General features: G+C 42.1%; 2 protein-coding genes across 3 annotated transcripts; one reads left to right on the top strand and one right to left on the bottom strand.

Annotated features, from left to right (window-relative positions):
• Nucleotides 1-1,295: 1,295 nt before the first annotated feature.
• On the bottom strand, nucleotides 1,296-6,752 carry LOC131134968 (dehydrogenase/reductase SDR family member 13-like). 2 transcript variants are annotated; one of them, XM_058080720.2, is made up of 5 exons: nucleotides 6,524-6,752; nucleotides 6,322-6,440; nucleotides 4,706-4,829; nucleotides 4,296-4,622; nucleotides 1,296-1,621 (listed from the first exon to the last, which is right to left on the bottom strand). In XM_058080720.2, exons 1-5 carry the CDS (start codon nucleotides 6,648-6,650, stop codon nucleotides 1,362-1,364), a joined length of 957 nt encoding a protein of 318 aa, XP_057936703.2. In that variant the 5' UTR covers nucleotides 6,651-6,752; the 3' UTR covers nucleotides 1,296-1,361. The 2 variants fall into 2 exon arrangements, with proteins under 2 accessions (XP_057936703.2, XP_078648722.1); XM_078792596.1 differs by lacking the exons at nucleotides 6,322-6,440; nucleotides 6,524-6,752 and adding an exon at nucleotides 5,160-5,289.
• Nucleotides 6,753-9,192: 2,440 nt separating this feature from the next.
• phf12b (PHD finger protein 12b) lies at nucleotides 9,193-26,142 on the top strand. The gene is made up of 15 exons (XM_058080536.2): nucleotides 9,193-9,909; nucleotides 10,207-10,388; nucleotides 14,555-14,627; nucleotides 14,735-15,191; nucleotides 18,860-18,980; nucleotides 19,057-19,189; nucleotides 20,367-20,531; nucleotides 21,083-21,226; nucleotides 21,579-22,248; nucleotides 22,442-22,549; nucleotides 23,291-23,434; nucleotides 23,528-23,623; nucleotides 23,904-23,986; nucleotides 24,089-24,227; nucleotides 24,971-26,142. Exons 1-15 carry the CDS (start codon nucleotides 9,844-9,846, stop codon nucleotides 25,399-25,401), a joined length of 3,012 nt encoding a protein of 1,003 aa, XP_057936519.2. The 5' UTR covers nucleotides 9,193-9,843; the 3' UTR covers nucleotides 25,402-26,142.
• The last annotated feature ends 355 nt before the right edge of the window (nucleotides 26,143-26,497 follow it).

Genomic DNA, 26,497 nt, shown 5'->3' with positions numbered 1-26,497 from the left:
ATTGTTGTCATTCAGCCACATTGGAGGCTTTTCCAGCATGAAGCCTTTTTAAGGTCATGCCACAGCATCTCAATAGGATCCAGGTCAGGACTTGGACTAGGCCACTCCAAAGTCTTCATTTGGTTTTTCTTCAGCCATTCAGAGATGGACTTGCTGGTGTGTTTTGGATCATGGTCCTGCTGCACAACCCATGTTGGTTTTAGTTGGAGGTCACCAACAGATGGCAGAACATTCTCCTTCAGCAGAATCCATGCTTCCATTCATCACAGCAAGTCTTCCAGGTCGTGAAGCAGCAAAACAGGCCCAGACCATCACACTACCACCACCATATTTTACTCTTGCTATGATGTTCTTACAGGCTGCAGGGTGGTCGTGTGGTTAGCGCGCAGACCTCACAGCTAGGAGACCCGGGTTCAGTTCCACCCTCTGCCATCTCTGTGTGGAGTTTGCATGTTCTCCCCGTGCATGCGTGGGTTTTCTCCGGGTACTCCGGTTTCCTCCCACATTCCAAAAACATGCTAGGTTAATTGGTGACTCCAAATTGTCCATAGGTATGAATGTGAGTGTGAATGGTTGTTTGTGATTGGTTGGCGACCAGTCCAGGGTGTACCCCGCCTCTCGCCTGAAGACAGCTGGGATAGGCTCCAGCACCCCCGCAACCCTCGTGAGGATAAGCGGTAGAAAATGAATGAATGATGTTCTTACACCAAATGTAATGGGATACACGCTGTCTGATCAGAGTCAGACCAGTAAGTATGGGCTTAATTGCTTGCACAAAGCCCAAGTCAGGATGAGTAGACACCAATCACAGGGCTTCCTATCAATTACAGAGTCATCGATCCACCATGGCAACGAGAGAGGTGGAAACCTTCCTCTGACGGAAGCAGAAATCCTCATAGAAAAAAAGTAAAGACAACACCATCACAGCCTGTGGTGGTTCTACCTTTGACCTACATCCGCATCCGGATTCTCCAGGGAGCGCCGTGAGGAGGGGAAAGAAAAACAAATCCTATTGACTAATGCTCAGTGCTCATCATGTCCTCGTCAAGTCAGCACATATCTGTCAGCAACGTGCTGATCATTTGTGTCAACAAAACACAGAAAAGACAAAGTCAAAGCCATCAGGTTGTGCAGTTTAGAAAGAAGAGGAAAGAAAGAAAGAGGAAAGAAAACTTTATGGAATATATAAGATTCATTTGGTGGCTGTAGGCTAACTGCTGTTCATGTCCTTCCTATAGACTGAGAGTGTGCATTGTGTAAATGTGTGTGTGAAGCAATGAACCTCCAGGAGAAGATTTTCCAGTGATCGCCATTTTAGTAGAAAACAAAGTCAACTACAGTGTGGAATCAAACGAATGATTTCATGCCAGATCACACATTCTCTCGCTGATTTCCCACAGCTTCTTCGCCGCGGCGTCATCTTTGGCTTTGGCATAAACTTCTCGCACCGTGCAATTGGAGAAGTAACGTCCGCTGAGAGGTTCCAGCCCCTCCTGCAGAGCACAGTGAAGAGTGGTCTGGGATCCCTGAACGGTGTTTTTGAAGAAGAAGGTAGTCATGGGCTTGAGCAGCATTTGCAGCAACGTGCTGGTGTTCCTGGCCAGCTCGGAGTTGATAGCTCCTGCATGGGGGGAAGATGAATCAATAGAAGAATGCACGGAGATTAGCAGGCTTGGATGACAACGCATCCACCAGCTCAGCTTACATTCCAGAGCACTGATAGTATCTGATCCAAAGTCCTGCGGGTGCCTGGTCTAAGCTGCTTCTGTCGCTCGCCACTTCCAGCTATTCATGTCCTACAACGCTGTCACGTGGAACCTGCCCACACTTTGGTTTTGGTTCTTTCCCATAGCATTACTATTTCAAAATGTCTTCATTATTATTATTTATTTTCACTTTATGTGACTAAAACCACCCTACTTTTTCTCATAATATGTATTCTTATAATATGTATTCTCATAATAATACACTTAATACTAATACTACACTTTATTCCCTCATTAGAATATGACTTTTTCCCATAATACCTTCCAAAAGTCACAACTTTATTTGTTTCTCATAAGAAATGACATTTAAAAAAAGAAGATATTTTTTCTTTAACATTATTTAATAGCAATGAGTTGAAATAGTAAAGAAAATATTGAGAAATATTAAGAAATATTGCAAGTTCATTCTCATAAATGTAGGAGTTGTTTTCTTGTTAGAATCCAACTTTTTTCTTTAACTTTAATATTTTGAGAACTACACCTACTTTTCATTTATGGTGTTTTTTTTTATTTCCCCAACTTTGTTGTTGTACATTTTCTTGTCATACTTATAATAATAATATTACTAATAATAATAGTATAAAATAATATATAATAATAATATATAATATAATAATAATATATAATAGTAAAAAAATAATACTAGTAATAATATTACTTTATTCTCATAAAATCACAGCTGTTTTTGTTTACTATTTCCTTTAGAATAATTGATTCCAAAAACAGTTTTACATTATTTCTATAATAAACAATAGTTTACCCCTCATAAAATTACAGAAAAAAACCTTTATGCTACTAAAATTATGTTATTTTTCCTTGTTAGAATATGGCTTTTTCTCATAGCATTTCTTCCGTTGTTTATTCTTTATTCAGATTAGGACTTCTTTAACCTAATATTTAAACAAATTACAATTCCGACATCTAAAAATATAGCAAATATTTAAAGTATTTGCTAAGAATTATTTATTTTCATAATACTACAAGTTTAGTTTCATAAACTGACAAAAACATTTCTGGGTAGAATCCCACTTTTTTCTCATAATATTTTGACATTATCCTCGTGAAATGACAACTCTTTTTCATTTCTGCATTTTTTCTTCTCGTTATTATGACTTTATTCTCCATTATGACTTTTTTCACAAAATGTATAAAAAAATTATTTGTATTTCATAATATTACGACATTAAAAAAAGTTTTAAAAAAAGTTACTTTCTCTAATATTTAAACTTTATGCTCCAAACAGGATGTTATTTTTTCGTTTTTTTTGCTGCATTCTATTTTTAGAATGTGATGCAGGCCACAAAAAAAACCCCACGGGCAGCAAATGGCACCTGAGCCGCACTTTGGACACCCTTGGCATAGCCGTTAGCGTTAGCCAACAGGTCGGTGCTTTAGAAGAGCATTTCTGCTTCTACGTGACGAACGCGTGCCCCCATCTTGGGGCCCAAATGGTCTAGCTTGGCGTGCCTTGGCATGCTTGGAATGGAAGAAGCGTGTCTGCACTTGTCCACGTAGGTGGCGGGCCACCGTGCTTGTTTTTATTTCCAATGGCTTGTTGGCTTTTGCTTGAAGAGGTGGGGTTTCCAAGTTCACCTTCAAACCAACTCAGCCGGTTTGCCAGCTGGCATAAATCCATGAAAATGGAAATGCCGTAGCAGGAACGGTCAGATTACACGTGTTCACAAACATGTTGGAATCACGTCCATGTCAGCCTTCTATCATGTATTCATTTATTTATACTAATTATATTTACATATGATTTACACCTTCTTAAGTCTGGCCTGGAGCGGTTTCTTTCTTGGCGTACGGCACATTAGTCGATATATTAAAGTTTTTAAATTTGCTAAACTATGAAAATAACAAATAATTTAAATCACAAGAATTAAGTAAAAATATTGTGGGAATAAATTCATCATTACAAGAAGAAAGTTGAAATAGTCGCAATTTAAAAAAACAGCAGAAATTAAAAAAAGTAATGTCAAAATATGAAGAGAAAAAGTCAAATTGCAAAAGAAGACAAAAAAGAATAAATATTGTGAGGAAAAAGCAGTCATTTTAGTAGCACAGAGTTGAAATATTGAAAATAAAACACTATTTTTGTAGGTGAAAATATATAACAAAACTAAGTGAAGTTGTATTTTTCAGAGAATTAGATAATATTAGATATAATATTATTACAATAAAGTCAACTAAAGTTGTAATCATTGGGAAAAACAGCAGAATTTTTCCAAGAATTAAGTCAAAATAATATAAGAAAAAAAGGCAGATATTTAGAATAGAAAAAGAAAAAAAGAAGTAATCACAATGTTTTTCTGAAAATTTGAAAATTATTATTAACTATAATAAAAGGTTCAAAGTGAAAAGGTTCTAATATGGGAATAATGACAAAAGTACTATTTATCATTATTATTATTTGGGATGACTGATAATTATCAGTACCAATAATTATGATATTAGTATAAAAAATGTTGGTATTGGATTTTATCTGTGTTGCTTTGCCTTTGATTTTTGTCAGTTGTCAGTACAGACCTGGATGGAGGGCGTAGCAAGTGACCTTGGTTCCTCGCAGCCTCTTGGCCAGCTCGTGCGTGAAGAGGACATTGCACAGCTTGCTATCAGAGTAGACTTGAAGCTTCTCCATGCCCGAAGTCCCGAGCCCCAGAGCTTTGTGCTTGTTGAGGCAGTCAAAGTCAATTTTTCCAAAGTTATGCGCCATGGACGACACGTTGACCACCCGGCTTGGTTGACACTCCTTCAGACGGTCCAGCAAAAGCTCGGTCAGCAGGAAGTGTCCCACGTGATTGACGCCAAACATCATCCCCAAACCGTCTGCTGTCCGCCCCTGCAGGTAAACACCTGGGACAAAATAGCAGAACCATCATGCGCAAATTGTCAGTTCCAGCATGAAAGCAAACTTTTTCCCGTCATTCCGGCTCTACCTGCATTGTTGATTAGGATATCTAGTCTGGGTTCGCTTCTCAGGAAGGTTTCGGCAAAGCTGCGGACAGATTTCAGACTCCCCAGATCCAACTGCATGAAGACAACCTGGTTGCTGCCGCTCTCCTGTCACAGCCACAAAATACCATTTCACCTTCTGGATTCACTGCAGGTACTTTACTGGGGAGCCCTAAAGGCTGGACACATGTAGCCAAAATGTAGACAATCACATATATTCTTTTATACTGCATGTCATATATATATAAATATACAGTATGTTTGAAATATATATATTCTATATATTACTCTCTTCTTTATCACAGTTGCAGAGCATAGAAAACCTGTTTACAACCTTCTGAATGTCATGCTGCACAGGACTGGAAAGGTGACTTCCTGTCTGGTGCTTTTATTTTGTGTGGTGTACTTCCTGCCAGGTATAGTATGCAGCCACGTCACCTGAGTGAATCTGTGCACGGCTGATATGTAGATCGACTGGTTCTCAGCCCCTTCGCTATCCGTCTGGCTCATAGGGGGACGTCTGGGGTGCGTCTCTTGAGGAGGGGAGTAGTTAGCTAGCTGCACGTCTCCAGCCGCTCAGCTTCTTCTGGGTCCAGCTCCTGAGACAACATCTCGCCAGACCGAGGTCAAGTCACCTCTGACGCCTGCTACGTTTCCAGGGAGGGGCAAGGTTGGATTCAGGGGACGATCCACTGCTCCTCCCTCCACCTATGCTGGATTTTACGGGACTGTGAGGGGGGGGTACTGTCCTGTTCCGCAGGACTGTAAGAGTGACTTCCTGTCTGGTGCTCTTATTTTGTGTGGTTGTAAGTAGTGTAGTAAGTGGATCTGTTCACGACTGATACAGTATGTAGACCTACTGGTTCACTATCAGCCAACTATCATCATTTGACTCTTTTTGGTGGTGGGGGGGTTGGATGGATTCCGACTGCCTTCCACCGTTCCTACCTCCAGCCACCATGGATTTTGCAAGACTGTAAGGGGAAGGGGTACTGTCATGCTCCATAGGACTGAAAAGGGTGACTTCCTGCCTGGTGCTCTCATTTTGTGTGGTGTACTTCCTGCCTCTAGACATGTCACCTTGATGCACACATATATAAATACTTCATTTTTTTAACTAAACATAATAAAATTATATGACGGGCGCATTTTAACCCATTTTCCGTATTATTGACCAATATTAAGCATGTTCTGTTAAGCATAAAAATGGCTTAATCAAATATAATAGTATTCAAGATGTGACATGTAGTATTCTACACTGGTCACTAGGTGTCAGTAATGTTACCTGTAATGTAATGTTCAATGCCAGCATGTCTATGTTACATCCCCTGTATGTATAGTATGTCACATATCCTCTTATTATGTCTACTATAGGAGTGTAAAGTAACTATAGGGGTGTTATTTTATGTCTGGAGGGCTCTAATAACAGGTTTTCTAGGCTCTGACTAGATATTCCAAATATGCCCAGACCGTAAAGGCACCCTGTCGTGCTAGCATATAAAAGTCATATAATAGCCGATACATACGCTATGTTTACTAGTTCCAAACAAAGTAGAAATATATATAAAAAAAATGTCAAACATTAGAAATATTTTCCTACGCTCTTGATTTCTTCAAGTGCAGCCTGTCCTCTTTGTGGGCTGCGACATGCCAGTATGACTCTGGCTCCTCTTCTGGCCAAGTCTATGGCTGTGGTCTTCCCAATGCCCGTGTTGCTGCCTGACAGGAAGCAGGTCACACGCTTGGTGTTTACTTGCCTTGTCGTCCAATCATAAATTCTATGTAAGACATTTCACTCTTACCTGTCACGATGACAGTCTTTCCGTGCAGCTTGGCTTGGCTTGTGCACCGCTTTCCTTTCACAACAATGTGACGGTAGACGTAGGCAGCCCCTACCAGCACCCCTACAACCAGCAGGGTGCAAAACATCTTCCCCCTTTAGACACCCCGAGAGTAACGTACTTAGAACCTTTTCAGCTAAGAGGTTTCCCACTGAGATGCCCTCAGTTTCAGTGCAAAGAAGACTTTGATTGAAACATGCAAACACACCCATTTCCTGCCTGGGCGTGACAATGTCCTCCTTGTTCAGAGCCCCCAACAGACTGGAAGGACCAGAACAGACAATAAAGAGCCTGACGGATGAGCATGGTACGCTGAACAAAGTGCAAATGTGCATACTTGTTCATAGAGTCAACAACACCACACCCACCTCGAAACATCAGAAATTGGAGGCAGAAAAAGTGAGACAGCAGACTCTGAATGATCTCTAATGTAAACAGCGACCCCATCGGAAGCCATTGGTGCTGGAAGTGGTCATGTGTGATACCATCCAATTCTGACTACAAGTCAGGCCGCTATCGGTGATACTGAGGTTGAGGTTAATTGGCGACTCCAAATTGTCCGTAGGTATGAATGTGAGTGTGAATGGTTGTTTGTCTATATGTGCCCTGTGATTGGCTGGGATAGGCTCCAGCACCCCCGCAACCCACATGAGGATAAGTGGTAGAAAATACCACATATAAATTACATGTTATTTTAGGCAATTTTCAGTGCATATAAATTATAATTGAAAGGGATAAATGGGAATTTAAGGTTACTTTTACCTTGAAAGAAGAAGATGATTGCTGACATATGGCAACACAGAAATTAGTTATTTTTTTAATTCATCGCTTTTCTTATTGATCACGGGTGCAAAATAACCCACAATGGAGCCAAATGAAGTGTGAGAAACACTATTAAATTAAATAATTATTTTTTTTAAAACCTGTTTGGCCATTTATTTATTTTTTTAACACCCTGTGCTTTGTTGTAAAAGTCTAATCCCCTCCTAGTGAGCATGGATATGTAATCCTCAATCTTCTTCAGGTTCATTCATCCATTCAGTAGAACATGAAAATATGTTTTATGCATTTGACTTCTCTCTCTATGGAAGGACGGCAGTGACAAGCTCGTTTCAGCTCACACATGCTTCTAAATGGAAGTTCAGAAGCACCAGGACTCCTCATGGAGTTGGTTGTTTGTCTAAAGTGAGCAGCCATCACTCTGACAGGGTTCCTCTGTGGCAAGAGGAGAAGGACAAGCATCTCTGCAGCAATGCGGCCCCAGTTGGGCCTGCATGGTAGAATGGCCAGACGGAAGCCACTCCTTTGGAAAAGGCATTTGGCGACCAGCCTGGAGGGGGACCAAATGCACCCGAGGGACTCTCAGACCGAAAAACTACATTCTCTGAGGCTTCAGGTTGCTTCTCACATGAATGCTTCATAACACACACTTCCACTACACTCTTTTTCCCACCTCACTCTTTGACGCCCCTTGGTGGACACATATGGTATTACACTGAACATCACTTCACCCTCCTTTTAGCTGACATTTCTGGAGGTTGGACTGTACCAAACGTTTTTCCAGCGAGGACCAGGAGGCAACTTCGCAACACATGTAGATATGCTAAGAGGTTATATAAAATTGCATTTCAGCTTTGTGATTTGACTTTTCCCGATAATATTACCTGTTTATTCCTGTAAATGTGCAACTTTTTTTGTCATTCGATTGTGATCATTTCTCACAATATTTCCACTTGATTCTTGTTAAAATACAGTTATTTTTTGAAATAATTAGGATTATAATTAGGATTTTATTCACTTAATATTTTGATTTTATTCTCATAATATCAGAACTTTTTCCACAATCTAATTGATAAAAAATTACAACTGTACTCATTTTTTTCTCACATATTTCTACTTTTTAAAAATGAAAGAAATTATTGCTGTTCCTTTTTTTCAATAAAAATGTCCAAATAGTTCAACGTTCTTTTTTCAAAAGTGTAAATATAATATTATGACTTTATTACTATGTCAAATTTTATTTTTAATTTACAAAAATGTGTCATTCTTTTTTTGTTTCTCATAATATTCTGATATTTATATTTATATTATTATGACATTATTCTTGTGAAATTACAACTTTCTCTTGATGGATGAAAAACTTGTAATTCTTGTAAAATGATAGCTGATTTTTTTCCATTTTTTCCGTATTTTTAGTTCTCTTGTTAATTTATATTTTTTAGAATGTGCCACAGGCTAATAAAAACAGCTGTGGGCTGCAAATGGCCCCCGGGCCGCACTTTGTAGGCCCCAGGTCTTTGGAACCAAACTGTGGGCCATTGTCAGATACCAACATCTCTGGTCCTCAAAATCTTGCAAAGATCACTTTCGAACGTTCATATATAAGAAAACATGTTTCGTCGTTTCTCGTCAATTCAAATGAAGTGACCGTAGCTATGACTGCCAAAAATAAAGAACAATGTTAACAAAAGGTACTCGCTATATCAAGGTTTTGGCTAAAATGATGACGAAGCTAATAGTTCCTCCTCTGTTTACATTTCGGTTCTCGTGCACCGGCAACCGGAAATAGCGAAAACAAGCCACCAAAATCTTCATTTTAAATGTTGCCACTTGCCCTTGCTATATCCGCTCCACTGCGCATGCGCGGCCGGCGGTTCGCGGTTGTGCCAACGGGGAGAGGATGTTGCTAGCAGCCCGTGAAGATCCGCTGCCTTTTTCACAACAATAATATCCAGCAAATCTGTGTCTCGGCTCAACGTTTCTGGAGATTATATCGCAAACGCTTCGGAAATCTGTGCACTTGGATCGCAGGAGGCTGATTTGGCGTTGGTGTTTTGGGGCTACATCATCTGTTGACAATGGGAGCGGAGGGGTTTCCAGATTTGCAAGGCTCCTTTTTGCAGGAGCAGAAGCAACAATCATGGCTGGCCAGCTAGGCCGCAGACGGAGGTTTTGTAGCACACGACAGTCGTGTTTGGATAGAAGATACGCCGCGTTGGCTTGGTCTTAACCTTTACAGGATTTTATCACACCAGTGTCGTCTATTTTTGTTTTTGTGAAGCCCTTAAGACAACCTAGCCTAGCCGCTAGCCCTGCAACCTTGACTGGTTTGCGTCGTCGTTAGCTGATTAGCCGGCTAACGACAGCTAGCATTTCTAGGCTAGCGTTTTTTTGTCCAAAACATTTTCATTAACACACTCCTTGTCGGATTACTGCTCGTCGTTGTTCGCGCGATTGGCATTCGCATCACTTGTTTAATTTGTTACTTCTACCCTGGATGAATGTGGGACAAAATGGAGACCCCGACGATTGTGTACGATTTGGATACCTCCGGGGGCTTAATGGAGGTAAGGTTGCTCGGCCCAAGAGAGCCAGACTAAAAGTAGCCTGTGGTTTGTGTGTGTGGTTTTGTATATACCCTTATCAAGTACTGTTCATACTGTATTTATAACCAGCAGTTCAGTCAATATCATTTCTCGCGTTGATTAACAAGTAGTTTGAATCGGTAAAGAAGGCCACGACGTTGCCGTGTCCATGTCAACCGTGGACATCCACGCCGAATGCATTATATGCATATATATGCACTGCATATGAGATGATTTGACGGGAAAGTCGTGACCGACTCGTCCAAATTACTTTCACAGCAAATTCAGACACTTCTGGCGCCCCCGAAGTCCGAGGAGGTGGAGAAGAGGAGTCGGAAGTTGGGGAGAGACGTTCGCAGAAGCGGCAGGGCCACCAACCACGACACCTGCGACAGTTGTAGGGAAGGTGGCGATTTGCTGTGCTGCGACCACTGTCCGGCAGCCTTCCACCTCCAGTGCTGGTAAGTTCGCTCCATTTTCTCAACCCCGAATTATCGCTTATCAGATTCTTTCTCATATGCGACCGATGTGTCATTTAAATATTACATTTGGAAATAAAAGAATCGTTTCGAATGCGGTTTGTGTAGGGTTGTTATAGCGCGGAAGGTTTCTTGGTGGACATATGCAGACCACCGTGACTGAAAAATGGCGTCTGTTTACAATATGGCGACCTCCCGGCTTCATTCTCCTCTACCGCCATTTTAGCAGCCCTGTTAAAAATCCATCTCAGGAGAAGGTGGTTGGCATTGAATAAATGGCATCTTCTGATGTGGACGATGTTGTACGCTTAAGAATGATATTCTTGGAAGTGTTTGCTCGGTGGTACTTTGCATGGATTCGGATATCGAACTGCTAACCGATAGCTTGTGTTACGTGGAAGAACAACGCGTAAATATACCGCAAAAACAACTGCATATGCGCTCCAACTATTCGGACAGGCTTCCCCGTCACAGTTAGTGGTCCCCGTTAAGGGGGGGGGGCTGTTTGCAGTGGGTTCCTCCAGCTGCAGAGAGAGCGCCAACATTCCGATGTACCGCTGCCATTGTTTCCCGCCTCTTCCTGCTTTGAGTGCCGAGCAACACACGCACGCGCATTAGTGAGCTTTGTTGTTTGCTAATCAGAGCTCCGTGAGTGGTCGGGAGTTTGGGTAATTCCTAGGGCCCCCAAATAGGTGGACCAGGTAGGACAGGTGTCTGGTGGGATGTTTTTTCATGGGGGTATTTCTTATGGTGCCCATACCGCTAATGATGGTGATTTGACAAAGTCTAGCTATAACTTGGCTACCATTGAACGTTTTTTATGGCATTCTTTGTTATCTTTCTTATTTCTCTAACCACCCAATTGAGAAAGATGTTGACTAATAGGAGTAAATGTGAAAATTTGACAAGTTGTCTTGTTGAGAACAAACCTGTCTCATATACACTACAACTTGGACGATAACAAATCAATTAATCACACAATGGATGAATGAATGAACATGAACTGAATAATTTTGCTGTCCCCAATGTATTACCATGTGCATATGTGCCTGTTTTCCTCATCCCCGGCCTCCAAACAGACAGGAAGAGGAATCAGTCTCTGCATTGGTTTCAGCATCTTGGCATGTTTGTTAGAACAGTGGCATGAACGGAGTGAGCCCTTTTGTCAGCCATACATTCTGTCTCTGTGGCTCGTACATACACACTAGGGATGGGCGATATTTTGTATATACTTCCAATGATAGGAAAATGACTTACACCTGTATGAATTATAAAGAAGAGTTGATGGCTGCATATTGTGGTAGATACATAAGATGAGTCATGTTGTCATCGTGAGAAGAAACGTTTGTTTACTCGGCGGACCTCCTGCTCTAAACAGATTGAAATGGTTATAAATGCCAGTGAAAGCTGGCTGAATCTCCTCGTACAGAGCGTGAATAGAAGCTAGCAGTTTAATTTAGGACGCCAAGTAGCTGTGCATGCATGACTCTGGCTCCGTGGGTATATTTTCACCACGTTGGGTTTTAATTCTTTAACGTAAAAAATGTTTTACAACGTCTGAAGATGCAGATTTTGGGTGGAAAAATATACGAGAAGCATGTTTATTTTGAATGCAGCTCGTCTTAGATGTGAATAGACATTCTCATACACGGAACACACTTCCGTGACCGTCCTTCAAATGAAGAGCGCCGTTTGCCCCATGTCTGCATAAACAAAAAAATGTCATAAAAATATCTTCCATATGTAGTTAGAATTTCATTGGTGACTACATCTTCCTTAATGACCTCCACAGACAATATTACAGTTGAAGATTTAGTAGCGGTAGCCATGTTTACATGAGGAGTTTTTCCTCTTTCTGAATGGAATCTTTCCGACCGACTTTTCTTAAAACAATGGTATACATGGAAAAGAATATTCCAATCTCTGATCTACACGTGCCGCTATAGTCAAACAGAATAGTCAATGGGGCATGCACAGTAAAACAGAAACATCAATATCACATGATATCGGCTTCCCCAAGTTTTCTTTCGCTTGTTAGAATAACTTCATATTGCTAGTTTTTCATCAGTCCAGTCTTGAAATTGTTCTTTCAAAGTTTGGATCAAAAACTAACTTTCCACAGCAGTCCATTGCTGACAGCTCGCCTTCATTGTTAAAACCGAGGAACGTCTCTAGCTGGGTGCGACATCACATCTGAGTATGCGCTGAAAGAACGCACCCGGCATAAATTTAAACAGGAAAATATCAAATTTTGGTATTATGGTATATAATATCAATGTTTTACAATTAAACTCAGGATATGATTTATACAGATATATATATATATATATATATATATTTCTTTCTTTTTTTTTTTAAGAAAAACTGGACGTATGAGTTAAAGTCAAATTCTTTCTGTTTGAGCAAATTTACAATATTTGGATCCATGTATATGTGGCTAATGTGTGCAGAGGCTGACATCCCATAAGAAAAGTTAGCTAGTTTCTTACCAATAAATACAGCTTTACAATTTGACAGGAGTGTATTTCATTATATGGCTAAAGGTTTGTAGCTTTGTTACAAACTCGGCTGAATTTAAATTTTATATCGTCACATCCTGATACTTCCCAACAATATTGTGATGTATGTTAAGGTCCATATCGCCCAACCCTAATACACACAGAGTGTAGAACAATGCAAACCCAATGTAGTACAAGTTAAATTGGTATACATTGTCATTTCGCTCATGGTGTCCACTGACACCTGCACTGACTCAGTGGCTAATGGGCATGTCACAAGACACCTAGTAGATGAGACGATACAATACTAGATTGGGTGTACGAGATTACATTTTAACTGTACTTTCTTTTGGGTGTATATGCTAGCAGCCCCGCCTCCACCCATCAAGACCGAGAGACTGTATGATTGTTCATGCCTTTGTTCTATGGATCAAACGTGCCAAGGTAGTGCACAGGGTGAATTCTTCCTTCCTACTTGTTTGGAGGCAGGAGATGAGGAAACAGACGTGTGCATGTGGTAATATATTGAAGCCTGCAAAATTATCCAGTTGGTTTTCATTTATTGTGTGATTTCATTTATTTATTATCGTCCCACGGGAACGAGAAGTCTTGTAACATCACATCTTGTGACACCCTTACTGGATAATAACAAATGACTCTTCCGGCTGTATAATTACAAGTATAAGCTAACTGACTGATGTGTGTTTTACATGGGGTGTGGCTTGCATGCTGAGTAGAAAGAAGGTGGGTTATAATACTTTGGAAGTCTAGCACCCACACTGTGGCACCCAGTCATGACAGACTGCACCTTTTAAGGTTATTGACATGTTTAAGACAAATCATCTGTTTAAGTTTGAGTATTGAAAGCTTTTCTAAAGGGAAGGTGTCTTTTTTTAATGTGTAGGTGATTCATTAGTACACTAGATGGAGACAGTGAGCAGGTTTTCTTGCCAAAGCAAGCAGACCAACATTTAATTCATTTATTATAATAAGTTAACGCTTAGTCCATAAGCATCACCACTTTTTTTTACTCCAGCTTTTATTTGGTAATAATCCATCTCAATTTATTCTGACATGTACTTACATTTATTTTGTCAAAATTCACTTATCCAATTTTTATTTTGTAAAAAATGTAAAAAAAAATTTTTTCCATTTCCTTAATCACCATACAACCTATATTTTGTCAGTATTTGTCAGTATTTATCTTTTTAGTCACTATCATTAATTGGTGTACATATATTAATTATTATATAATTATTTTTTTAGTGTTGTTTGCTAATCTGAGCTCCATGTGTGGTGGGGAGTTTGGGCAATTTTATTTACACATATTTGTTTAGTTTTATTAATATGAATTAACTCTAACTTTTATTTAGGAAATATTTCAATACATTTCTTTTTTCGTTTATTTTCCTTTAACACAGAATAAGCTATATATTTATTGGTAAACACTGTCCATTCCTTTCACTCCCTATTAGCCAATGGGGGCATATAAATGTAATCGTGTTGTTACTTAATTAACTAACTTGATAAGAAAGACCAATAAACCATGAGCAATTTAGAGCTGGGGTTGTACGCAATTGATTTAAGATGATTGATAAATGAATAAGTTTGTTTTGTCTGGAAAAACTGACTTGACTCTTTGAATTGCAGTGACCCACCCCTGAGTGAAGAGATGCTTCCCCCAGGGGAATGGATGTGTCATCGCTGCAATGTTAGAAAAAAGGTAATGGACGTGTTCTAGGCCATGTGGGGTCCCAAACCAAGCTGTCTGTCATACTGCTGGAGATACAAAAGAGCACCCAGGTAAAACTTCTTTTCATCTCTTTTCAGAAAAGAGAGCAAAAGTCTGAGCAGACAAATGGCCTACTGGAAAAGGCCTCTGCTAAGCACTCTTCCTCCCCAGCTACGGAGCTGGAGCTCAGTGCTGGGCCATTGCGTCTTGATGGCCTACCTCCAGGAGCTGGAGCAGCAGGCCCTGGTCTCCGAGTGGCCCAGGTACGCCTCTTGGATCGTAGGAGTAGCAGCAGGCCAAGCAGCCGGCCAGGCACGCCAACTTCCAATACTTCGTCAACCCCTACTCCCTCAGAGGAGCAGAATGATGGAGAAGAGGAGGCAGCCGAGCCAGAGGATGATTTTCAGGGCACTGAGCTCGAGAGCACGGCATTGTCTGCTCCAACCCCACGTCTTCTCAAGAGGCCCTTTCAGCTGCTCATAGCAGCCGCCATGGAGCGAAATCCCACGCAATTCCAGCTTCCCAGTGAGCTCACATGCACCACTGCACTACCAGGTCAGATGGCAGTCACGTCCTCTGCTGTTTCATATCTCTAAAAGTGTTCCACTGCACTTTATTTTGATAAGCATGCACTGGAATCACTGGTCTGTGACAACACGATGTATCTTGTGTTGACTTTCATTATTTTTTATTATCGGGAGAATTAACAATATCCCTAAAATGTACTCGCTTATTGTAATACTTGAATTACACGTATACAGTAGCTTGTCTTCAAAACACTAGTTGTGTGTCCAAGTTGTGCAGTGACGCGAACACGAGTCTCCCTTTGTATGCTAGCTGGTATGCAAGCAGTAGCTCACCAGCTGACGTTCATTTTGTACGTCTTCTATTCAAACATGACAAAGGAGCAGACTGGGTGGAGATAAAGTACAAATGAACTGTTGGCAGTGCCCTTAGCAACTTTGCTAGCTTTGCAATATTCTCCTTTCATGTTCTGCTAGTTGTAGAAAAAGTTTAATAGGTTAATACAGTGAAGAAAATAAGTATTTGAACACCCTGCTATTTTGCTATTTCTCCCACTTAGAAATCATGGAGGGGTCTGAAATTTTCATCGTAGGTGCATGTCCACTGTGAGAGAGATAAACTAAAAAGAAAAATCCAGAAATCACAATGCATGATTTTTTAACAATTTATTTGTGTGATACAGCTGCTAATAAGTATTTGAACACCTGAGAAAATGAATGTTAATATTTGGTACAGTAGCCTTTGTTTGCTATTACAGAGGTCAAACGTTTCCTGTAGTTTTTCACCAGGTTTGCACACACTGCAGGAGGGATCTTGGCCCACTCCTCCACACAGATCTTCTCTAGATCAGTCAGGTTTCTGGGCTGTCGCTGAGAAACACGGAGTTTGAGCTCCCTCCAAAGATTTTCGATTGGGTTCAGGTCTGGAGACTGGCTGGGCCATGCTAGAACCTTGATATGCTTCTTACGGAGCCACTCCTTGGTTTTCCTGGCTGTGTGCTTCGGGTCGTTGTCGTGTTGGAAGACCCAGCCACGACCCATCTTCAATGCTCTGACAGAGGGAAGGAGGTTGTTCCCCAAAATCTCACAATACACGGCCCCAGTCATCCTCTCTTTAATGCAGTGCACTCGTCCTGTCCCATGTGCAGAAAAACACCCCCAAAGCATGATGCTACCACCCCCATGCTTCACAGTAGGGATGGTGTTCTTCGGATTGTACTCTTCATTCTTCTTCCTCCAAACACGCTTATTGGAATTATGACCAAAAAGTTCTATTTTGGTCTCATCTGACCATAAAACTTTCTCCCATGACTCCTCTGTATCATCCAAATGGTCATATGCAAACTTAAGACGGGCCTTGACATGTGCTGGTTTAAGCAGGGGAACCTTTCGTGCCATGCATGATTTCACATCATGACGTCTTAGTGTATTACCTACAGTAACCTTGGAAACGGTGGTCCCAGCTCTTTTCAGGTCATTGACCAAGTCCTGTCGTGTAGTTCTGGGCTGATTCCTCACCTTTCTTAGAATCATTGAGACCCCACGAGGTGATATCTTGCATGGGGCTCCACTCCGATTGAGATTGACCGTCATGTTTAGCTTCTTCCATTTTCTAATGATAGCTCCAACAGTGGACCTTTTTTCACCAAGCTGCTTGGTAATTGCTCCGTAGCCCTTTCCAGCCTTGTGGAGGTGTACAATTTTGTCTCTGGTGTCTTTGGACAGCTCTTTGGTCTTCGCCATGTTACAAGTTAAAGTCTTACTGATTGTATGGGGTGGACAGGTGTCTTTATGCAGCTAACGACCTCAAACAGGTGCATCTGATTCAGGATGATACATGGAGTGCAGGTGGACTTCTAATGGGCAGACTAACAGGTCTTTCAGGGTCAGAATTCTAGATGATACACAGGTGTTCAAATACTTATTTGCAGCTGTATCACACAAATAAATTGTTAAAAAATCATGCATTGTGATTTCTGGATTTTTCTTTTTAGTTTATCTCTCTCACAGTGGACATGCACCTACGATGAAAATTTCAGACCCCTCCATGATTTCTAAGTGGGAGAAATAGCAAAATAGCAGGGTGTTCAAATACTTATTTTCTTCACTGTAAATACAGTGCATCCGGAAAGTATTCACAGCGCTTCACTTTTTCTACATTTTGTCATGTTACAGCCTCATTCCAAATTGTATTAAATTAATCTCTTACCTCAAAATTCTACACAAAATACTCCATTATGACAATGTGAAAAAGGGTTTTTTTTGTGACTTTTTTTGAATTTATTAAAAATAGAAAACAAAAAAATCACATTTACATAAGTATTCACAGCCTTTGCCATGAAGCTCAAAATTGAGCTCAGGTGCATCTTTTTTCCACTGAACATCCTTGAGATCTTTCTACAGCTTAATTGGAGTCCACCTGCAGTAAATTCAGTTGATTGGACATGATTTGGAAATATAATAACTGTCTATATAAGGTCCCACAGTTGACTGTGCATGTCAGAGCACAAACACCAAGCATGAAGTCAAAAGAACTGTCTGTAGACCTGCGAGACAGGATTGTCTTGAGGCACAAATCTGGGGAAGGATACAGAAACATTTCTGCTGCTTTGAAGGTCCCAATGAGCACAGTGGCCTCCATTATTCCTAAATGGAAGACGTTTGGAACCACCAGGACTCTTCCTAGAGCTGGCCGGCCTTCTAAACTGAGCGATCGGGGAAGAAGGGCCTTAGTCAGGGAGGTGACCAAGGCCCCGATGGTCACCCTGTCAGAGCTCCAGCGTTCCTCTGTGGAGAGAGGAGAGCCTTCCAGAAGGACAACCATCTCTGCAGCAATCCACCAATCAGGCCTGTATGGTAGAGTGGCCAGACGAAAGCCACTCCTTAGTAAAAGGAACATGGCAGCCCGTCTGGAATTTGCCAAAAAGCACCTGAATGACTTTCAGAACATGAGAAACAAAATTCTCTGGTCTGATGGCTTTCGTTTGGAATGGGGCTGTAACATGACAAAATGTAGAAAAAGTGAAGCGCTGTGAATACTTTCCGGATGCACTGTAAGTCAGAAAATTGCTACTTGTCATTTAAAAAAATTGCAGATGTGCCATGACACGGTGGTGGCAGTCTACCCTCCCATGCAGCCCACCACCACAGCTTCAAAATATCCTAGGGTAACCCTGTGGGGTGTTGCTTGCATGCGCTGAGCAGGAAGAGGGTGAAATAGTAGTACTTTGGAACGCTAGCACCCCCCCAGCAGTATCCAACTATGACATCATTACTGACATCCACTGCTATCAGAGCCTCTCAATAAAACCATCATATATTCCTGATAGGTTTTTATAGATCAAGACAACATAACTAAGATTAATTTTAGCATCCTGTACTCAAAAAAAAAAAGCTAAAACTGCAACCATGGAATTTCCAAATGTACAAAGAATAGAACATCCTTGTAAAGATTTCTGCAGCTTCATATAATGTGTCATATATTTAACACCATGTATGCCCTGGCATATGAATTATAATTAGACTCATTTCAAATGTACATTTCAGATGTGTGTTGAATACTCTTATTAATCTACGTAGTCAATTTGGTGGCAGATTACGCTGGACTAAGTTAGGCAGCTATACTCCAAAGTTGTCTTGGAACATGTGCGGCACTTTGACGTTTTTCTTGAGTAAGAACATCTTTGTCTGTGTGTTCAGGTAGCAGCAAACGGAGGAAAAAGGAGGAATTACTGGGGAAGCCGTTCAGGAGACCGCAGTATGAGCTCGATCCCAATGGTCTGGTACCTTTACCGGTCAAAGTCTGCTTCTCATGCAACAGGTACCCTAATACAGACATAATACACACATAGCATCTTCCTGGTTGCTTATTGCTTATCTTCTATGATCTCCTGTAGGAGCTGCAGGTTGGCTCCCTTGATCCAGTGTGACTATTGTCCTCTCCTCTTCCACACGGACTGTCTCGACCCGCCGCTTACAGCTTTACCTGCTGGCAAATGGATGTGCCCAAATCATGTGGAGCACTTAGTGGTAAGATACACAGTAATGCGAGTACAGGTGGTCCTCGGGTTACGTACATGAAAAGCTTCATTTTGGTCCGTGAATTTGCTAGTTTCATTCAGCATGCACAGCAGGGGCCTGCATGCTGCAAGGACTCATGCACGGCGGCTGAATACAGGATCTCCTTGAAAGCGACACACATTGCTTAATAATGGAAGTTTTCCCACGTCATGTCTCCCAGGGATAAGGGCAGGCTCATCTGGTGGAACTTGGGGATGAGCCATGGAAAAGAAAAGCAATCATTGTAGAAGTGCAAATGAACTATCGTATTTATAATGGCATCATGGCGCTGAGAGGAGAAACGCCCACCAGTATTGGCAGCACTTTCGGTGTTAAACCTGTCACAAGCACCATTGAGGATATACTAGATGGTGTTCTTCAGCATGATGAAGCATCTTTTCCAGTGAAAGCCACAGTAATAACTCGGCACAGTGGCCATATTGTTTTATATGTTAACCTTTCTGCTTCCTCCTCCCAATAAGCCACAGACTACTTTATTGATCTTCAGAGAAATTCACATTTCCGGCAGCTCTGCAAAAATGTCTTAATGAGCCGCATCACTTTATGACAAAATAAAAATAACACCACCAAGGCAATAAATGGGACAAGAAAAATAGGCAAATAGAAAAAGAATAAATGATTGAATTAAATGATTATTTCAACTTTGTAGTAATTTCTGGTGTAAAAGCCGCTGTGTTTTTCTCAGGAGAGGTGGCTGGGGGTCCATGCAGTAAACTGTAATACCAAATGTGACCATTAGATGTAGTTGTACCCTCAGTAATGTTAGATGGATGTCTGAAGAAAGAGAACGTGGTGACACACGAGGGCTGCTCGGAAGACTGTGTCCGACTACAGTGCACCTTACTGGGCCCTGTATGGGGCTTCACCTGCTTCTCTGTACTAACTAGTCCATGTCACGACGTGGAAGCGTGCAGCTTGTAGACCGGTGTGAATTATCTATGGACAAATCTATTTTTCTCCTAAAATATTGTGGGTGTTCTAAAGTTTGGAAATTTTGTAATAAGAGCCAACTTCAAAGCATGTAGTAACAGTCCTTGCTCGTAACCCAAGGACAACTTGTAACCCATTTTGTCAGGATAATATAACGTTTATTCTTACTATATATTCTGTTTTTTCTGTTGCACAGCTGAATCAGAGGAGCCTCAGCTTGTCCAGCCGCTGTCAGCTATTCGACCAGTTCCAGGACAGAATGTCCCAACATGCTGTTAAGTTGGACTTCCTGCGCAGAGTACATCGACAGTATTCACCCAACTATCGGACCACTCGGCAGTACAACAAAAAGACCATCAAGGTAGGCTGCACTGGAGTATTCCATATCACTATTCATTTTGGTACTTCTTCACAACAACATGTAACTAAGCAAAACAAACACTTGTTGACAAACTGAATGAACTGCCTGTTGTATTAACTATTAAAAGATGAGAAAATGTTGACAGAAATGAAATCCGTTTGTGTAGTTTTGGTCTTTTGGATGGTAAATACAAGTGAGGAATAATATGTATATGAAAATCCTTTATGCTTTATCTTTCACATCATACTCGGTCATGCTTATGCTTATGTGTACATACACATAATTAAGCATACAATGTATTTGTCACCTAAATTAAGTGTTTTCCAGCATAAAAGTGAACAAAAGTACAAATGGCATTGATAAGACGATTGAAATAGTGACTGTAGTACTCTACATTGGTCACTAGGTGTTAAGTTCACTGGCCAACCATTGTTACATCGGGGGTTGCAAACGTGCATATTAAACAGTTGGGAGTTTGCCCGGTTGGATACAGTGTGGTGGTCTGCCACCATGCATTGCTATCTTCTCTAACAGTTGCCGTTTGATCTCAGGTGCCAGATGCCATCAAGTGTCAGTACAGAAACCCACCCTCCAGTCTGCACCCTGCTGGGATGCGGCAGTTGGAGTTGGTCTGCAGCGGCGTCCCTGAACACCAGCACAGGAAACATCTCACCACAGAAGATGAGCAACAGGAGGTAGGAAGGAAAAATACTTTAACTTAACCTGTGTGAAGCTGTCAAACTGAAAGCGTCAATATTTATAGAATAGTGTCGCTTCTCACGGCAAAGTCGTCTCAATACGGGTGTTGGCAACCCTACGTGACATAGCACGCACAGGATTTGTTGCCACGCGGCCATCAGTATTTGTGATTGGCTTTGAGAGGCAGTCATCACTTTTTTTTGTGAAAGTGGGCCTATACTAATCAGTGGCTGATGGATGGGCCCATCACTAAGCAGCAGTATTCCCTACAAAGTGTGGCTACATTAAGCTCAACATCACCTTGTATTTGACTGTCATTATCTAATGTTGTCCTGGTGTCTCAAACAGTGGCTTCAGGACGTCATCGCCCTTCAGTGCAGCATCATGCGACACTTGTCTACCAAGCAAACATCTTCATCCACCTCATTATCCACATCGCCAGCAGCACAGTGGGACTCTGACAAAAAAGACATTTGTCAGTCTTGTACGACACCAGAGGATGTGAAAAGTCAGCCTTCTTTAGAAAGGACTTATTCCCCTGATCCCTACTCCAAACTCTGCAGTGCACCCGATGACCACCAAGGGACCTCTTCACCCAGGGACAGCCTAGGACAGCAAGTTGCTTGTAAATGCAGCGTGCCACCATGCCAGAACTGTAGGAACCATAATGGACCTGTACATGAGTGTGACCCTTCCAAGGCAAACGGACCTATAGACTGTAAAAGCGAGTCCCAGTGTTGCATACAGGGAGAGCTGCAAAGACTGAAACCAGACACAACCGACTCGGCTGCTGGCGGAGACCTGGTCAACCACTTAGGTGCCGAAACGCTCAAAAAGGAGCCCAGCAGCACTGCAGAGGCATGCACTCCACAACACTGCCCGGGTTCTCCAACGATATGCTCTAGTAACCAACAGAACCATCGCACCCAGGCAGAGGGCATCAGCAGTGATGAAACCATCAGTGCCCGGTCCAAAACACCCCCTAAAGACGGCCAAGATCAACACCCACCCAATTCTGGTACGTACCTTAGCACTTCTCTGGAATAGAAACGATAGCAAAGTGCAAGAACTAAACTTTTCACAGGTGTGAATGTGGTATTGAGGTAACGGTTGCCATGTGGTCCTTCCACTTGTACACGGGGTGAACGACATATACATGGCATGCTCACTCTTCATGTTAGCCACTCCTTCTGTCTTCTTGCTGTCTACAGACGTAAAGACTGGCCCTGCAGTGCCAGGCACACTACTGCCCAGGACCACCACCTCCACCATCTCACACCTCTCCAACTGCATGAAAGACCACATGGATGATAAGGGGGGTACGTGGATTACTTTCATTAGGGGGATTCTACAAACCCTATTGAAAATACCCTAAATGTTCATGTTTCATCTGTAATGTAGACTAAGATATATTATGCAGCAGTTGACATACTATTTCTTATTTATGAAACTTTGAACCAGCGGTGCAGCTAATGTGACATCTTTGTGCCATTCAATATAACAGTCTTACAAAGAACGCTACACTCATCACATAGCAACTTAACTACCAAAGAAATGTACAAGCAAGAACCAATGCGAGTCAAATTTTTTTCCCCCAATAATGCCCACGACCCTCGTGAGAATATGCAGTGGAAAATGAAAGAATTAATTAATAATGCAAAGTATTCATTATTGCCTGTTGGGGCGCTGCAATGATTTCAGTCTCCCTCTGGACAGAGGCAACATTGCAGCACCATCCATTTTCTATGCTGCTTGTCATCCAATTAAACTTTTATTTTAGACTTGTATTGGTCCTTTTTTGTATACCTTCTGGAGTGTTAAGTTACTGTGTGATGAGTTTGGTGTTCTTAGTCTGACTAACGGTGTCGTCTTCCACTTGTATCGAGTCATGACCTACTGTGATGTCCTAGTGTTTAAAAGCCCGTCTTGGCTTTTTTTTATATAGCTCATGATTGGCCCTGCCAGATTAAGAGCCACAATATGTCATTTCATGATGTGGACCTGTGTGTTATATTGTGTGTTATATTGTGTGTTATATTGTGTGTCGTATGTTGCATCAGGCATCCAGTTGGACAAGTTGGATGCAGAGATGATCAAAATGCTGGCCTGGCAGAGAATCCAACAGCTATTCCCATGCAAAGACCCCGACACCCGTCCTACAGCCAGCAGCGACACACCCAAGCCCGCCACGCCCGTCCGGGACTGTAAGTTCCACCTTTCTATTTCATGCATGTTGGATTTCATGTACAGTAAATATTCCATAGTTTCACTCTTGGCTTTGTTTTCCTTTCTTGCAGATCAGAATAAGTTGCAAGCCCGAGCGGTCTTCTACCCGCTGACAGGGAAAGGCAAATCTGTCAGCATGTGCTATAGGACGTTATACATAGGATCTGGTAAGACATGACACAATATGTATTTCTCTACCGCACCACCAGGAAATGCATATGGCTGGCTCCTCCCCCTGCTAGCTTGACAGATGAACATTTGCAATGAAGGAGACTGCTGGAATGATTGAAGGATTAGCATTACACAGAGATACAGCATGTATTTGTACTTTGTGTTGATAGCACACCAACAGAACATTGCAGTCGTGACTGTTGACTGCTTGGATATTTCCTGCCATGGTTGTCTTTGTCTTGGTTGCCATGTGAACTATTCATGTCTCTTATCTAGGTGCTGATATGGACGTGTGCCTTACAAACTACGGTCATTGCAACTACATATCGGGGAAGCACGCCTGTATATTCTATGACGAGGTAAAGGAGTAACGAGCAATAGAATGATAATGACCCCCCCCCCCCCCCCCCCCCCATATTGCTGAACTCACCATTCATGTGCTTTGGCTGGCTTGTCGGCAGAACACCAAACATTACGAGCTGCTCAACTACAGCGAGCACGGGTCCACAGTCGACAACGTCCTTTACTCCTGCGACTTCTCTGAAAAGGCCTCGCCATCGCCACCTAGCGGCCTGGTGGCTAAAGTCCAAGGCATCATCAGTAAGTACACGGAATCCAGTGCTAGCGTTGGTCTCTGCTTGCTAGGTCAGCAGCCAGGTGGCAGGTTCCCAGTACGAAGACACAGAAATATAGCATGTCCGTTATGACTGCTCTAAGACACTCGTCATTCAGAAACCAGATGGGCTAGCTCTATGCTAATTTACATTGACAATCCCATATAAAGTGCTAGTGATTAGCTTTAGCTCCAAATATGACAATTAGATGCCAGTAAACAGGATGCACAACGTTTTGTACGGCTCAACAATAGACAGGCCTGGCACATTGCTCATCCCAATGGCACCAGCTACTTCCTGGCCATAGTAAAGCTACAAAGACAAACTAAATGCATACTTGCAAGTCAGTGGGACTCATAATATAAACACATTGTTTCAGATTCTGATCAACATTTGCAATAAAAGTGACTTGTGATGATTCCCTTTCTCTCTTCAAGACATGAACACCTTAACATTTAGATTCAGATGGAAGGGCAGTGACAGTGTAGAAGTTGGATATGAAACCTTTCATTTCTGCATCTCACAGCAAATATGGTGCATTCAGGACTACTGGATAAAGTGTGAAATCCCAATGCTTGACAAAAAAACATGAAGTGACAATATAAAAAATGGTGGCCTTTTATGATAAGCGATGCTACTAATGTCTGCATTTAGCTGCACAAAACTATTTTCTTCCTTGAGCAAAAAATCCACAAATGTGCTGCTAAGACGTGCGTGTATTCTTTCCAGGTCGTAGCAAGAAGTGGAGTGATGGCGAGGCTCCCGGGTCGGTGGTGGGACTGTTCCCAGCTGGCGGAGTGATGAGCAGCCACCCGCAAGGCGCTTTGGAGAAACTGTGCAGCTGCAAGGCCAGCAGCTCCAGCCTGATCGGAAGCAGCGGTGCAGGCTGGGAGGGCACGGCCATGCTCCACCACGGCAGCTACATCAAACTGGGCTGCCTCCAGTTTGTGTTCAGCATCACGGAGTTTGCCAGCAAGAAGCCCAAAGACGAAGACGGCGGCGCTTCTGCCACCAGTTGCACAAGCGGCGGCGGTGGTGGCGGCGGCTCCGCACCCACCACGATGCCACCACCTCCCCACGCCATCGCCAGCAGCCCCTCCAGCCAGGATGAGATGGAAACTGTCCCCGTCGACCAAGCGCTCGCAGTCTCCGCCCCGTAGCGCCAACAGTTCCTCCTTCTCTCCTCCTTTGCAGCTCCTGCGGTATCATGAAGGGAAAGACATACAGTTGGCTTGCAAACAGGAAAGCTTAACTTTTTGTAGGTCATTGTTAATATCTACTATGGTTTATATCTTTGCATGAACAAGTATTATTGACAATCTCTTCTATTTTTAAATGACTGACCTTGTGTTCACAAGTAGACCAACTCTCGGCAAAGATTCCGATTATTCTATAGCCTGTGTTCCTTTTTTTGCCGGTATATTACGTATTGTGTATCATGATTTTGTCTGTTTAGCACAAATGTCTTTTTGTAGTTTTGACTTAAATGCATTTTTATTTTTGCTGCTTTTGCACCACAGGTAGCTGACTTTGTATCATACTGTACATGATGCTCATATGTATATATTATGTAAATGTGTATAATTCAGTGCCTCTCAATCTTTGGCTTTCATGTAGATTCACCATTTTGGGGAGGGAGCGGGGGGTAGGAGGGTGTCACTGTACAGCCCATGGGATTTGTGATACTTTGTAGAGTACCAGATATTTTGTGATAAAACTCGTTCTTAGTCTGTCCTTTTCCGCGATAGTGTCCTCTTGAAATACCGTCTGGTTTTATTAGCACCCATTTTAACATCTTGTGCTGCTTGTCCTTGTCTGTAACTGCACACTTTGTCTGTACCTGCTCGTATCTTCTGTAAATACAGAAAGATTTTCTAAGTACAAACTCACAACATCTGGTGTCAACGTTCCTTTGCAGTGACGGATACCCGTTTAAGGGTGCCATCATACTTGGTGTATACTGCATTCATTCATTCATTTTCTACCGCTTATCCTCATGAGGGTTGTGGGGACGGGGGTGCTGGAGCCTATCCCAGCTGTCTTGGGGTGAGAGGCGGGGTACACCCTGGACTGGTGGCCAGCCAATCACAGGGCACATATAGACAAACAACCATTCACACCTATGCACAATCTGCATATACACTGTAAATGATAATATTTAGTAGCCTGGGTGTGAACCCAGGACCGCACTTAACAGACCAGTGGTCTTAGTGGCCGACGGCACTAAAACAGCATCCAAAATGTCACCAAGGTGAA

The sequence above is a fragment of the Doryrhamphus excisus genome, linkage group LG8, assembly GCF_037039965.1.
Source record: "Doryrhamphus excisus strain RoL-2023G ecotype Guam linkage group LG8, RoL_Dexc_Guam_v1.1, whole genome shotgun sequence".
Lineage (NCBI taxonomy): Eukaryota > Metazoa > Chordata > Actinopteri > Syngnathiformes > Syngnathidae > Doryrhamphus > Doryrhamphus excisus.
Note: the sequence above shows the minus strand (reverse complement) of the source record. Positions and strands in the feature narration are given on the sequence as shown.